At 33.4% G+C, this 16,028-nt stretch overlaps 1 protein-coding gene across 1 annotated transcript; it reads left to right on the forward strand.

Moving 5' to 3' along the window:
* The first annotated feature begins 5,803 nt into the window (after positions 1-5,803).
* Positions 5,804-8,393, forward strand: LOC107959548 (laccase-14). The gene is made up of 7 exons (XM_016895622.2): positions 5,804-5,946; positions 6,175-6,326; positions 6,416-6,660; positions 6,745-6,870; positions 6,955-7,543; positions 7,658-8,010; positions 8,104-8,393. The coding sequence occupies exons 1-7, from the start codon at positions 5,860-5,862 to the stop codon at positions 8,241-8,243; spliced, it is 1,692 nt and encodes a 563-aa protein (XP_016751111.2). The 5' UTR covers positions 5,804-5,859; the 3' UTR covers positions 8,244-8,393.
* Positions 8,394-16,028: the final 7,635 nt, after the last annotated feature.

Here is a 16,028-nt window from a genome sequence, read left to right on the forward strand (position 1 = left end):
TAACAATGACAACGACATTGATTCTATTCTAATTAACTTAAACTCATACATACACATCAAGTCATATCAAGAAATGTAACTTTTCTTCTTCTTCTTTTATATATATATATATTACAGTCTTCCAACTTAGCAATATTTACATCACTAAAATTAAACCTAAAGATAGTTTCATTTGACTTGATCCTCGAGGCATGGCCTCTAAGGGAGCCCCTCTATATACATAAACGGCATCCATGCCTATCTCACAATTGGCGGTGTCTGGCTTGATCCCTCTACTCAATTTTCGAGTCAAACCTTTATCCTACAAAGCTGTAGTAGATTCGTAAATTCAATTAAACTTAGTGAAATTTTGTTAGGTAGTGTATCAACAAGATTTTTGAGTAATAAATTTTAAATCAGAAGTTTAGAACTCATTATTTATCCTTAACATTTAATAGGTTTCACTAGTGCAATCAATGTCTTGCCTTTTTTTCCCGCAGCTTTTCCCTAGTAAGCTTATCCTTCATCTTAAACATAAGCACCTTCTTTACGTATTGGTCTGATTCCGCTTTATATCAGCTTCCTTGCACCTTAACTAGCTCAATACTCACGGTTCTAAACTTATCAGTAAATTAGGTTAATGGATGACCTACCATTGTAGTATACTTGAACTATGCCCTTTAGCCCTGGTTGTTAGTTCATCTTGCTCCAATTTTTCTAAATCTCTCGTATTAGCAGATATATTCCAAATGGGCCTTAATCCCTGTTTTTTTCCTACCGATTATCTGCTCAAGTAGCCCGTAGTGGGCTTACTAGTCACAAACTGCCCCTTTTTACCTATGAATTCTTAGATTTAAGATCCGTTTGAGCTTCTCAATATCACCAATTCTGGTTTATCAACCAAAATGTGTGGACTTATTCCCTCACGCAGTTTCCCTCTTAATTTCTCATCATTTTTAAGGATTACAGATTCCTAACCCTTCTGTAACGATTTGGTGAATATTTATCTACGATCCTCGAACAATCCCCTTTTTTTGGCCTAAACACCAGGTATTACTGGCACGCCATTTCCCATGTTTGGTTTCTGTTGGGATACCACCCATGGGCCCTTCCAGCTTCCAGGTTTGTCGTTGTGGCAGGCTCTACTCATTTTGTTGCTTTTGCCACTCTCGACTGGTTTCCTTAAGCCTGTTAGTTAGCTACCACTCACTAACACTTGTTTAATTTCTTATGATTACCATCCCAGTGGACTATCCCGTTTCAATTGTCCCGATAGACTACCCCGTATTTATTGTCCTGGTGAACTCCATATGCTGCCATAGCCTAGCCATGGTCTTACACATTTTACACCATATTTAATGTCATGGTAGACCCTCTATGTTGTCATAGTCGAGCTATGGTCTCACACATTTTACCCAAATGCTTAATGTCCTGGTGGACCCTCTATATTGCCATAATCGAACTATGGTCTTACACATTTAAATCTCCTTTGAGGTGCCACCTTGAAAGATCTTACTATCGCCGCAGTGTTACTCTATGGAACCTAATAGCTGTCGTCATGGTGACGTTCTAGTAAGTCAATTGATAACATTTCATTTCTCATCTAACCTTGATGCTCGAACACCACAATGTCCCCTTCGCAAGGCCTGAAGCTTTGCACATCATGATTTGCACCCAGCAACACCGAATTGTGAATATTAATGAAACTTCATTTTTCTATTAATCCTCATGCTTTTATTTCGCCATTTCTAACATTGATGCTCTAACACCACAGTGTCCCCTTTACAAAGCCTGAAGCTTCACATAGTACGGTTTACACCAAGCAACATCGGATTACGGAATCTTAATAGAATTCTATTTCCTAAATCCTAACTTCATCTATCCCGTCAAAAATCTCCCCTCCGTATTTCACCGTTATAAACATGCAATACAAGCATTTCATGCAAAGTAGATGCTTGATATATGATATAAAGTACACCATTTATGCAACACCATACATTATCTGTTTTAACATTCAAAGATCATTCTTACATCACATACTTGTACAAAATTATGCATTCACAACATGCTCAATCATAGTTTTGCACATAACGACAGACTCAACAACCCAAAATAGCCATAACATAAAATCGTTCAACAAATTAATCTAAAAAACCATCCAAAACAGAGTGCAGGACTTACATTGCTTCCTTATTCTTGACGACTTAGCTTGTCCAGAGCCTCTTTTATCCTGCAGCTAAGCATAACAACCATTTATCGGTTAACTCAAACGTATTCAAACCTAAGTTTTGAAGTCTATTTTAATTAGTTCAGTTTTTAGGATTTAGTCCCTGTACCAAAAACTAACTAGACAACACTTCCATCAACCAACCACCTAAGATTTATCCACTCATCCTCATTTCTAAACAAACATCAATCAAATAAACACCTAAAGTATGCATTAAATTAAGTGCAAGAGATAAAGTTAAGAAAGCTTAAGGTTTTCTTGGAAGATTCTTGAAGTAGATGACATTGGCAATAAAGATAATGCACAAGAACACTAAAGATCGTATTTTTATCTAAGATACTAAAAATAGGATTGAGTTATATTAAAAGCTTAGGATGAAAATGAAAATACAACACAAAGTCCAAGTACTTAAAGATAAATAACACCTAGCTACAGTAAAACTAGCTAACAAATAGCAAAAGTGTATTTTGACATCTGATTACAATCCAAAATTTTGAACCAAAATGCCCCTGAATGTTGTATTTTGATTGGCATTGGTGTCGGAAAAAAACTACCACTGTAGTCATTGATAGCGTGATAACCATGCTCTAGTATTGCAATACCCACGTCAGTCTTGCATTGGGGGTCCTAGGGTGTCTCAGTATCACGATATCATTGGAAATGCCTCAATTTCCTTCTCTTTAGCACTATCAAAGGCATCACGACATCCATGACTCAGTATCACTATACCCCTATCTGAGAGGTGATTTCTTAAATTTTGGGACATCCTCGACTTCCTTCACCACTCAATCATATTGTTAGTTCCCCATGGCGCGTTTGGACAATTTGGGTCTAAAAAATGGCTTAAAACTAACAAAAACAATTTATTAACATTAAAAACTAAAAATAATCAAAGGTAAAGAAAAAACATCTTAAATCTTATAACCACTTTCAATTTTAACCCATTGCTTGAATTTCCAGAACAACCTAACAACCTCTAACTTGTACCAGAGGAAATAAATCCAGCACATCCTTATATAGTCATCAATGGAAACCATGTAATACTTACTCTCTATAAGTGACAAAGTTTTTTGAGGTCTAGCTAGGTCTATGTGGATTAATTTCAGTTTTTTAATAGCTCTCCAGGTTTTTTTTTTTAAAGGAAGACTTCTTAGCTTACCAAATTGACAAGTATTGCAATTTGGTCTATTAGCTTCAAGGTGAGGTAGCCCTTGAACCAGATCATTCTTTTGTAGGTTTATTACAACAACATGATTTAAGTGTCCAAGCCTTTTGTTCCACACTTTCGCATTGATCTTAGTTGCAACATAGGCTTTTTGCTCCCACTCTAAAGAATCTAGAGTGAAGCTCTTTCCTTCCATCATTACTTTGAATACATCTTTGCCTTCTACATTTTTGATTTGACAATATCTGTTTCAAGGAAAACTTTGAAGCTTTTTTCAAGTAATTAACCAACATTTAACAAAATTTTATTTATATTAGGTACAAATAACACATTATTGATTAGTTTTGTACTTGAAGGGCATCTAATTGCCATAGTGCCTTTTCCTTTAACAACAATATAGTCTCTATTACCAATTTGTACTATGAAATTATTGAAGCGTGTAGCTCTCTAAAGAGATCACAATTGAATGTTAAATGGGTTGTCAAACTATTATCAATAAGCCGTTACTCATTGGAGTTGCTAGTGGCAAAACAAGTTGCTACAAAGAGTTACTCATCTTTTTATTGATTAGCTATCTGTGTAACTTCTTTTTGCTAAAAGTTACTTTTGCAAATCTTTTGATGATGTCCTATCTTTTGACATTTCTCACACTGCTATCCGACCTTTTCCAGCATTTAAATGATGGATGACCTTTCTTTCTACAATGCTTGCAAAGAGGAAAAACATATTTTGTTTCCCCGTTGATTTTGGGAGAATCAAAACTTGAGTTTTCCTTTTGGTGTTTTTTTCTTATTTCCTTTGTCTCCCTGATTTAACTGAACTCTTGAGGTAATGCACCCTCGACAGACCCTTCAGAGCTCAAAAGTCTTCTCTGTTCTTGTGCCTGTAGAAAATTCAATAATTCTGTCAAACTAATTTCTGATAGATCTTTAGTGCTTTCTAGTGAGGAAATAGTTACTTCAAATCTTTCAAGAACTGTTACAAGAATTTTTTGAACCAATCTAGAATCTGGAAATTTAGAGCCAAGTAATCTTACTTTGTTAACAATGTTGAGTAATTAGTCAAAATACTCCTTAACTGTCTCGGAGTTTTTCATCTTCTGTAGTTCAAATCCTCTAATCAAGTTGAGAATGTGCATTTTGTTGATCCTTTCATCTCCATCATATTCTTCCTTAAAGAAATTTCAAACTTCAAATGTTGATTTCTTTGTCATAATTCTGACAAAGATTTCTAGTGAGACTATAATAATTAACATAGCTCTAGAGTTGGACTTTCTTGTTTTATTCTTTTTGTTATTCTTTAGTTGCACCATAGTTGGATTTGTAGGAAAGGGAAGAACTTTGTAGTCCTTCTCAACAGCTTCTTAGAGATCATTTGCCTCCAAATGAGCCTTCATCATTTTTGCCCAAATATGATAGTCTTCTTAATTGAAAATAGGTTATGCAAGTGTAGTGAAAAAGGTTTCTGAATCCATAGAAGAAAAAAATTTCTCTCAATGATAGGTCAATTAAGAAGATAGTTTTGATACCAAATTGTTGGCATTTTTGAGAACTTCATGTTAAAAACTATAAATGCAAGAATAAAGTGAAAATTATTTTCGATGGAAACTGTATGTTTCATTAAACTGAAAAAGTAATACTTATATAGGGAAAAAAAAATTCAACCACCAATGACTAAAAACAAGCAACTAAAAGATTCATAATCCCTTAAAATCAACAACAAATTAAAAATGACTAAAAATAGCTAAATTGTTTTAACTGCGGTAACTAAGACAAATATTCAACCGTTCTTCCTCTTGTCTACGGACTTTCTTAACCACCCTAGCACTATTCACATGATCAATCTCTATCACTTCAATTTTTCTTTGATTCAGTTACTGAAAACAATAAAAAAAAAATTGAAGTCAGGTCAATCAACCATGGTATTCTATGATTAATTCATTTATGTTTATAAACATATTTAATAATTATTTTAAAAACATTTATTTAATAAATAATTTAAATTTGTTCAAAATTGTTTATTGTTGAGTAATTAATAACTTAAAATACTAGCATTCTAGGACAGACCACGGTGAAGAAGCCAACATCCAGACTTGAATATTTCATTTCCCACAAACAATTTTAACGATAATTAAATTAACATCAACGAACTATTATAAACATAATCTTACAAGCTCTAATTGGGGCATAAACATTAAAAATCCATATTATGTATTAAGAACATCCGACTTGCTTAACTAGAAACGTGTTATGTAATGAAAAATAAAAAAATAAAACACTAGAAACATGTTATGTGCATGATGTGTAATTTTTTTACTGGAAAATGCAATTTTCGTTTTTCTTTCTTCTTTTTTCGGTCAACTTATACAAATGAAAGAAACTTACGAACCGCAATCTTCCTTTCCTATAAATTATTGACATTTATGACTCAAAGAAGAGAATATTCAAGGAAGAACTAAGACCACGTTAGAGGGGAGGGAAAAAAAGAAATGGGTTTAGTGAGATGGTTTGTCGGGGTTTTATTTCTAAGCACTTTGCTCCTTTGCAGTGCTGATGTACATCACTATGAATTCTTTGTGAGTGCCTTTTTTTTCCTTTTCGTATATATTCTTACATCTCATAGTTGTTTCGTATGAATATTCTTAAACCTCTTATTAAACCTACTTAATTTACTGACGTGATCATGGCAGTGGCTTGGTTTTGTTTTCAGACAGCAAAATGAGTATTGTTTTCTTTTATTGTTGTTGATCAATATATAATAACAATGTTGAGATCTCATTTGGTGGTCATTTTTTTTATTGCAGGTGCGAGAGTCAAAATTTAAGAAGATGTGCAACACATCGACTTTGCTGGTCGTAAATAATAGTTATCCAGGGCCTGAGATTCGGGTTCACAGAGGTGACACTGTCTTCGTTAATGTCCACAATCGTGGAAAGTATGGCTTCACCATTCACTGGTACTCATAACCTTTCTTTCATTCTTCCAAATATAATTTCTCCAAGAAACGAAATCATTAGTGAGTAAAATAAATTAAACATGTTGCAGGCACGGTGTGAAACAACCAAGGAATCCATGGTTCGACGGTCCCGAGTTCATAACCCAGTGCCCGATCCGACCACGAACCAACTTCACCTACAAAATCATATTATCGGAGGAAATAGGAACCCTGTGGTGGCACGCACACAGTGACTGGACTCGCAGTTCCGTCCATGGCGCCATCGTCATTTTACCGGCCGAGAACGAAACTTATCCATTTCCCACGCCGGATGGGGAGCAAACAATCATACTTGGTAAGGATATCTTTTGAATTTTCGGTTGTGTTACCTGTGTATAATTATACGCTTCTTAATTTGATTTCTTGTATGTATTTACAGAATCATGGTACAATGGGAACTTGAAGAAAATTATCGATAAAGCACTTGCATCCGGTACCCCTCCTCCCCAACCAGATGCTTATGCTATCAATGGACATTTAGGAGACACATATGGATGCCCAACTGGTACGTTCTCCGCATTATGAAACCGGATTGAGTTTGTACGCCTTGGTGTCCCTTATAATAATAGCCCATAATTGGGTGTTGCAGATACAATATTCCGCATGGAAGTTGATTATAAGAAGACATACCTTCTCCGCATAATCAATGCTGCAATGAACGAACAGCAATTCTTCACCATCATGAACCACACCCTCGCAGTTGTCGCCCTAGATGCCTCCTACGTTCGAAGGTTCAAGAGCGACTATATATTGATAAGCCCTGGCCAAACCATGGATGTTTTGATCTCTGCCAATCGAAACGCCGGCCAATATTACATGGCTACTAGGCCTTCCTCTGATTCCGCTGTCGCGCCCGTTGACTTGATTACTACCGGCATTTTTCAATATACAAACTTTGTGGGTGGATCGAATGCTTCCTTGATAACGTTGCCCGCAATGAACAATACGGATGCTATGCTTAACTTCATCAGCCGAATTCGGAACACGAATGTCACTCAGAATCCGCCGATAAATGTGCCGGCAGATACGGATATCAATAGACGAGTGTTCATTACACTCGCCGTTAACGACTTGCCTTGTAAAAACTCAAAGTGTGTTGTAAGTGACGGATTTGCTGCAAGTTTGAACAATGTCAGTTTTGTTTACCCACATATTGACGTTCTCCAAGCATACTACAGGTGTGTGTATATATATAATTGCAATTTCGGTACCTCTAGAAAAGAAAAAAGAAAAAAGAGTAGTAGTTTTATTATTGTAGCTGCCCAATTGTTAATGTTTTTATAAAATTGCAGGAACATCAGAGGTGTTTTCGCCGAAAATTTTCCGTTTCTTCCACCAGAATTCTATGATTTCACTGGAAACTTGACTGGTGTAGTTTCTGCAGTTGAGGTAGGGACGAGGGCTATTTGTGTAAATTATGGGGATGCAGTTGAGATAGTGCTGCAATCAACCCAGATGGGTGCTGGTGGAAGTCACCCAATCCATTTGCACGGTTACAGCTTCTATTGGGTGGGAGCTGGGCTTGGAAATTTCAACGGTGAGACAGACCCAAGCACTTACAATCTGGTTGATCCACCACTCATGAACACTATCGACGTTCCCGGTACAGGATGGGTTGCCATCAGATTTTTTGCTAACAATCCCGGTAAGTTTCATTTAGAAAGCTCATCTTCTTCCATCGTTCTTACAACCAAAGTTATTAAGTAATTGATATTTATTTATAATATAATGTTTTCAGGGGTGTGGTATATGCATTGCCATTTCGAAAGACATACTAGCTGGGGAATGAGCACTGTTTTGATTGTGAGGAACGGTAGCACCATTGAAACCAGCATCCGCCCACGGCCATCTACCATGCCTCGTTGTCATCGAACCTAGAACTACTGCCAGGATACAACAAATAGACACGTATATATAACTTATATTAGGAGTTAGGAGTTGGATTATATTTTATCCTATTTACTTAATAAATGGATAAATTAGTCCATATATATTACATCAATAAACAAACTGGTTTATATATTAAAATTTTCATATATTTCTACTATTAAAAATGTTAGAAAAATTGTAATTTATGAGAACTTTAAGGCATATTTTCAATAGATAAAAGTGGAGAGTTGAATCATAAAATTATAGTTTCTTATTCTACTCCATTAGACTTTTATAACAGTATATCATATGCTCAAATTTGTTGAGAAAAAGAAAAGCTTAGATCCCACATTAATTAAACATAAACGGTAAAATGTTTATATATATGAAAATCCTATTAAAAAATTATTGAATGGCTAAGTTAAAGAACCTTATCTTGCACACAAGGGGGTTGTTAGTCCACACTTGTTTTATGGGTTTGGGTGCATCTGCATGATGCACTATGTTCGACTTGTAGATATTTTAGGTCCATTTCCAGTACGAAATTTATTTTTCGTCAACAAATATATACAAAATTTTATATAAAAAGATATATATCTTGATTTTAGTCAAATTGATTTAATTAACTCTTTAATGCAGATTTTATCTTTTTATACATGGATAGTTGTAAAAATTACTCCACTTTGAATGCCTATAAAATACTAAGATTTCTTCAGAATAAAGGTTTCGGGTGCTACTACTTTGATCATTGTGTTGTTGTATTCTGGGAGACAATCGACCAACATTTCTCCAAGTACTGTAGGAGCGGCCGAATCTATCTTAAAGAAACTGTGTTAAACAAGCCTCAACGTTTAGTAAATTTCTATTCTTCTTTTCGATTTCAACTTTTTGTTAGGGTATTTATTGGTTTACATATTTGACAATTTAAATATAAATTATTCGCTAATGTCCAACAAAAAATTGATCATTGTATGTCAATATGAAGTATACATGGCACGTCACTATCTGAATATTTCGTCAACTATATCAGTTTTTAACTGTACAAATGTATGAAATTTATAATAAAATAGAATAATTTATTCTTTAAAGGAACGTGGTACAAACAGTAGAATGTAAAAATAAAAATAAAAATAATTCTGGATTTATATTTTTAATAGACTAATGGATCAAATTTCATTTGAAATATTGCTATTAAGTTTCTCATGTGAAAATGTAATCTTAATAAACCCCGCGTTGCGAGGTAATTTTAATTTTATATTTAAATTTATTTTTAATTTATTATAAAAGTAAAATGTTAAATATTTTAACTTTTTTTATTATTTTTAAGAAGTAAATAAAATAAAAGAATAATAATAATTTAAAAAGAAAAAAAAGGTAAGAATCAGCGTAAGCAATTAAGAATCAGATTAAAGAAAAGAAGTAGATGAAATAAAAAATCAAAATCAAAATTACTTTAATAAAAGTTTAATGTGTATATTATAATAAACATTTAAAATATGTTCATCTTTACGAAATTAATAAAAAATTAATATATATAATTAATTGACAACTTAAATATGAAACATAAGTAACAAAACATATCTCCAACTTTTCGTAGATTCTCACTTTTATCTGCCATTTTTTTTTTTTTACTTTTCTCATAATTCTCTTCAACCAAGAATAAGTGCATCACAAGTGTAATCTTCAGCTTTAATTTGTAAATGAGCCAAAAAAAAATTGTATAGTAAATGATTCCGAGGAATGCAGTATGTTCTTTCGGTATCCATCCCAAGAGGGTAGCAATTTGGATAAAATTACACCAACTTGAAGTGAATCAAGAATCAAAATTCTTGATTCACTTAATTTTAAAACTAGAATCTGCAACTCATGCACTTGATCCACAATAGGTTTAGTGATTGTATGTTTACGTCTAGGTCATAGAGATGATATGCGAGAGAATTCAATATATATCCACAGCAATTGTACTTATCCTCTTGGAGTTTGTTTCTTTCTTTCATAACCTCTTCAAAGTCTATAAGTGTTGCTTCTGGAAATTGTTGTAGGATTGGATCAAGGACGTAAAAAATCTTCATTGTAGTTAACATGAACATTATTTTGTCTTTCCATCTTTTGTAGTTGGTTCCATATATTGAACCTATCGTCCATGATCATGTCTTGATACATCTTTAAATTTGAAGTTAATTCAGTCTCCATAATTATAGAAGGTAAAAGTAGGAAATAAAAGCCTTAAGATTGTTATAAATTCTAGTGCAAGAAAAGGAAATTGAGAGAAATAAAAAATAAAATTCAAGTGTGATTCATTGTCCTTAAGGCTTTTATTTCTGCCTCTAGGATATAATAAGTCTTAAAAAAAATAGAATAATGAAAACAACATTATTGAGTTTTATATAGGTTACTGGCAAATGAATTTCAAGGATACAATTAAGTTCAATGATTGTCTATGTAATTTGCATTTGATAGAAATAGTTCATTGAGCACTGAACGGAGCATGGTAAGGATATCAATTTCCGCAGTAGTAATTCTTCATAGAACAATCTAAAAATATAAATGATGGTGAGAGATCAGAAAGAAACTTTTTTCTATATTTTTAGGTTGTCATGCAAATGAAACTTTACTCCTATTTATAGGAGATCTCATGTCTCTTCATAGGGATATAACTACCCAAATGGATAGTCATATCTTTAGCAATAAACATAATTATTCAATAGATATCTACTTGAACAATTATGACTATTTGTTATTAATTAAGTGACATAACTTTTGGTAAATTGTAACTTTCAATTTGCAACTACTGAGACACTTACATTTTGTATGATGGAAGGTTTCAAGTCAATTATATACCAGCCAAACATCAAGTGGTTTGATCTATTCATAAAACCTCTGTCATCAGCCTTCTTTGTTGATCTTCGTAGGAAGCTGTGTGTGTTTTATCCAGATGAAGTTCTGATTTGAAGGAAAGAGCAAACATGGGAAATATTAGTCAATGACTGTAACTACTAGCAATTGAGCTGAAAGCTTTCAAGGGTTGTTGTGCACCTGTGTCTTGATGAGCAACAGTTAATATTTAGACCATTGAAAGTAGTTACTTGATTGCTAAGTTTGCTACATGTCTAGTATAAAAATTTATACAAAGAACAGTCTTCTAAAATTCACAGTTTATCAAATTCAAATTTTATTCTCTAAAGTTTATTCTTCTTCTTTCATAGTGTTTAGTTTCGATCATTGTTTAGTAGAACCCAAGTTTTATTTTTTCTATATATTTGTGCTTTTCAAATTGTTATAGACCAATTTTGGCCCGATTATATTTAAACTCAGGAGCCCAATTACCTATTGACCCCATTTACAACATAAACCTACTTACCCATTTACCATAACCCATTAAAACTAAACCTACCCAATACACAAGACCCATTAAACCCAAACCAACAAACCAAATCCCCTAGCCCAAATACCACCAGCCCAATACCCAACTAAACTAAACTAGCCTAACATCAGAAAAAAAAAAACAACAACAAGAAACCCTAGCCCCCCTAAAGCTGCCAGCCACCGACCTAACCCCACTTGCCTTTGCCAAAGTCGGCCAACTGCTCCACCGGCTGCAGCACCGCCACTGTCTCTATCAGCAACTTGCACCTGCAAGCAATTGAAAAGGAAAAGACAGAAAGTAAGAAAAAAAAGCATTGTATGGCTATAAAAGCCAAATCTAAACATTTTGTAAAAGGTTCGGCAGTTGAGATAAATAAAAACACTTGATTTTTAAACACAAAAAAAAAAGAACAAGCGATTCCAACAACACCAAAATAGATATCCAAAAGCAAAATTAAATCAAAAATCAAAGGTGATTTTTTAGTTCTTTTTTTGAATCGGTCTTTTTCTTTTTTCTTTTTTTTTTCTATTTTTCTATTTTTCTTCTTTTCTACTTATACACATACATATACATATATTATAAAAATACAAAAAAAATAAAAATAAAAAACCTTTTTCGATTTTTCAGCCACCGTGTACGGTGGCCGGCGACGGTGGCTGGTGTGACGGCGACGGCGGCCCTCCTGACCGGAGCTGGACCTGGTCCAGAGAGATTCTCTCCCTCTTGTTTTTTTTTCTTTCCCCTACTGCAAAGTGATTTTTTTTTGAAAAAAATTGGCCTTTTATAGCCTCCCAAAACGACGTCGTTTTGGGGGCTGCATTTTAACCCCAAAACGACGTCGTTTTGAGCCAACCCGACCCGATCCGTCCGACCAGACCCGCTTCAGGATCCGTGTGTTTTTGGAAAATGGGGAATTTACGCGTGCGGTCCTTTCGCTTTTTCAAGCTTTTGCAATCAAGTTTTTTTTTATTTTAAAATTTGCCCCGTGAAGTTGTCGCGGATTTCGTTTTAGTCCCGTACCAGGTGCTGCGTTTTGAAGGGAAGGGAAAATTTCCTTTTTGGTCCTCCTCTATTTTCGCTCATTGCAATAAGACCCTGTTTCCAATTTTTATTTCTAATTGCACCTCAAGAACTCTGTTTTTGTTTTGATTTCGATTTCATCCTTTTTGCCATTTTTATTTTTAAATATTGTTTGTAATATTATATTTTTGCTATTATCTATTATTATCATATTTATTATTATTTTCTATCCTATATATTTATATATTTCTTTTTAGTATCAATTATATTATTATTATTACTTTCCTTTTATTATTATCTTTAACATATCGTTATTCTTTTAATATTATTATTAATTATTATATTATATTTAATAATCTTTTGATGTTTTTCTAAAATCGTGTATATATATATTTTTATCCGCTATTATTATTTACCACTTTATATTAATATTATTATATCATATTTTTTTGTATTTTATTATTATTAGTATTATTATTATTATTGTTAATATTAATGTATATTTTTATATGTATATACTATTATTATATATCTATTTATGTAGCATTATTAATGGTTGTTTTTACTATTATTATTATTCATAATATATATATTATGTATACATTTTTTAAATACTATATTATATATATATATAATACCATATTATGTACATATTATTATTATATCTATTTTTACCCCTATTATATTTATTATTAATATTAGTATATATTTTATTATACGTGTATATATATACTTTTTATATATAGTATTATTTTTCTATATCATCATATTTATTATTATACTTATTATTTTCACTATTGTTACTTATTATTTTATTTTAATATTATTACGTATTATTCGGTATACATATATCTTTTTGTACATATTGTTATTTTTTACACATACATTATTTATTATGACATTAATACATTTTCACTTTTTTCTTTTATTGTAAATATTATTTATTATTACTCTAATATCCTAATATTAAATTATAATATTTTATTAATCACACCATTATTTTGCATCGTTTATTTACTTATGAATTTTTGTTACAATAACATCGTCAATTTTTTTATCATTATTTTAGAAACATTTTTTATTTTAATAAATAAGGCAACGTACCGATTTTAACATTAAGTCTGTGATTTCATCGCTATGTTGGGTGAATCACGTTGGCTCGTGTTAAAAACGGGACATCCTTCAAAAAAACCAAAAACTTGAAATTTCTCGTGTTTTGGTCGGATCATGATTAAATGTTACATTGAACTCGCATTTTTGAAAATTAAGACAACACATGTTTAATGAGATACCAATTTTGGGCGTCGCGAGGGTGCTAATACCTTCTTCGTGCGTAACCGACTCTCGAACCCTATTTTTCTCTAAACTTTTGATGTATATCTAAACTCGGCCTTCTTTTTGTTTAAAAAATAAATTTTATTTTAAAAAAGAGGATCTATTGGGTGTCCGATCACACCTAGGAAAAAGGATCAGTGGCGACTCCTTTTTTTAAAAAAAATTCGATTTTCAAATTTTCAATAAATCGCCTCAATTAGCGGCCAAGCAAAATTTTTACGTTGCTATAGCTGGCGACTCCACTGGGGAACCTTTTTTATTTGAGAATCGAGTCTAGAATTAAACGCGTGTTGTCAAAATTTCCAAAATTCCTTGTTCAAATTAATATTTATTCGTGATCCTGAAAATTTTGTTTTTGAAAACCATGCATTTGCATCATGTTGTAAATATTCTTCTAACTTGTTTTATCTTGTTGATTTTTAGCTCTAAGTTTTTATGGTTTTAGTTTTTTGTTGTTTAGTTTTTAAATAAAACGTAAAGGTTTGTGAGTTTCTCCCCACACACCGTGCACTTGCATTTTTGCATAATATGAGCTCTCTACCCGGGCTCTGTCCCCTTAAGTGGAAGTAAACGTTATGCCTTCGTGAGTTAACTCGTCCCTCCGCATAGGCTAGTGAATACTTTCGGGTTACATACGATTTATGCTTTCGCGAGTTAACTTATCCCTCTGCATAGGCATAAGTAAATGTAATCCTTCGAATTGAACTCGTGAGCCTGTGATGGGCTACGATCGAGGCTTCGTACTAGTCTTAGTAGACTATAGTACGAAACAATTCGAGTACCTGTCTAGAACCGAAACTGCATATAGTAAACCATACGATCCACCTAACTAGAGCCATGCCGAACCTCCGTCCGTTAATAGTCACCAAAATAAGTACACAGGAGAAACGCCTTTTACCTTTCATTCCTTTTACACTTATACTTTGCAAAGGAATGAGGTCTATTGGACCGAGTAACTTAATTTGTTAGATTTTCCATAGTTTTTCTTCAGTTCATATTTGTTGTGATTACTAACCAAGGTTGTTTGTCTTTATTTTTATTTTTATTTTTCATCATGCATCATAGGCATCTTGATTAGGAAGGTGTTGATTAGAGATTGGTTGCCAAAAACGAGTTTCTGATAGAAGAGTCAATTACGCAAGTGATCGAGAAAAATACCGTGATTCGAGACTGGTCTTTGAAAACTCAGAAAGCGAAAGGGGACAGTTTAACGGAAGGATGTATCTCCAATCTTCCCGAGCAAGTAGCTACAAATGCTCGTCAGTATAACCTCGAGGATTTGACTCGAATTTGGAAATAATGGGATTCAGACACTAGGGGCATCTTCACCGAAAAGTATGGGGATATAGCTCACTTGATCGCCGTCAACGTAGACGAACAACTGATTCAAGCCATGGTTCGATTCTGGGATCCAGCTTACCAATGTTTCACTTTGAATCAAGAAGATATGACTCTGACCGTAGAAGAGTATGCTGCATTGCTTCGCATTGACAATGTACAATTCAGCAAGATATATGTGAAAGAGCCCAAACCAATGACCTTCAAGAAAAATTTAGTGAGGTTGACGAGAATGACTGATATGTGGGCTAAAAAAATAAAGAAAAAAAACAAAGTTAGTTGTGTCCCGTGGTTTTCTCTGCGAGATTTAGTTCAAAACTATCCAGATATTGTGAAAAGGATGGATCTATTTGCTTTGGTCATTTATGGATCAATTATCTTCCCAAAAGTTCTCGGGCATATAGAAGTCACGGTAGTAGATTTCTTCGAAAGATTGAAACAATGGATCAACCCCGTCCCGGCTATCTTGACTGAGACTTTTAGATCTCTAAGCAGTTGTAGGAGAAAAGAGGAAGGATGTTTTATTGGATGTGCACAGTTACTTAATGTTTGGATTCTAAGCCATTTTTGGAAAGTGGAGCGCACACCTTTCCACATGTTTTCAAAAACATTTGCCCCATTGAAAGCTTAACTTAAGAAAGATTGGCCAAAGGATGTCACCGAATAACATTGGGTTTTCAGTTTTTCAGAACCTTCGTACCGAAGATATAACCTGGAGAGCACTATGGACCCGT

Source organism: Gossypium hirsutum, chromosome A05 (genome assembly GCF_007990345.1).
Source record: "Gossypium hirsutum isolate 1008001.06 chromosome A05, Gossypium_hirsutum_v2.1, whole genome shotgun sequence".
Lineage (NCBI taxonomy): Eukaryota > Viridiplantae > Streptophyta > Magnoliopsida > Malvales > Malvaceae > Gossypium > Gossypium hirsutum.

What these genes read in the sequence shown, in the direction of transcription:
- LOC107959548 (XM_016895622.2), top strand. Translation starts at nt 5,860, where the DNA reads ATGGGTTTAGTGAGATGGTTTGTCGGGGTTTTATTTCTAAGCACTTTG. An exon ending in TATGGCTTCACCATTCACTG is followed by an intron (nt 6,327 to 6,415) that starts GTACTCATAACC and finishes AACATGTTGCAG; the next exon opens with GCACGGTGTGAAACAACCAA. An exon ending in GGAGCAAACAATCATACTTG is followed by an intron (nt 6,661 to 6,744) that starts GTAAGGATATCT and finishes ATGTATTTACAG; the next exon opens with AATCATGGTACAATGGGAAC.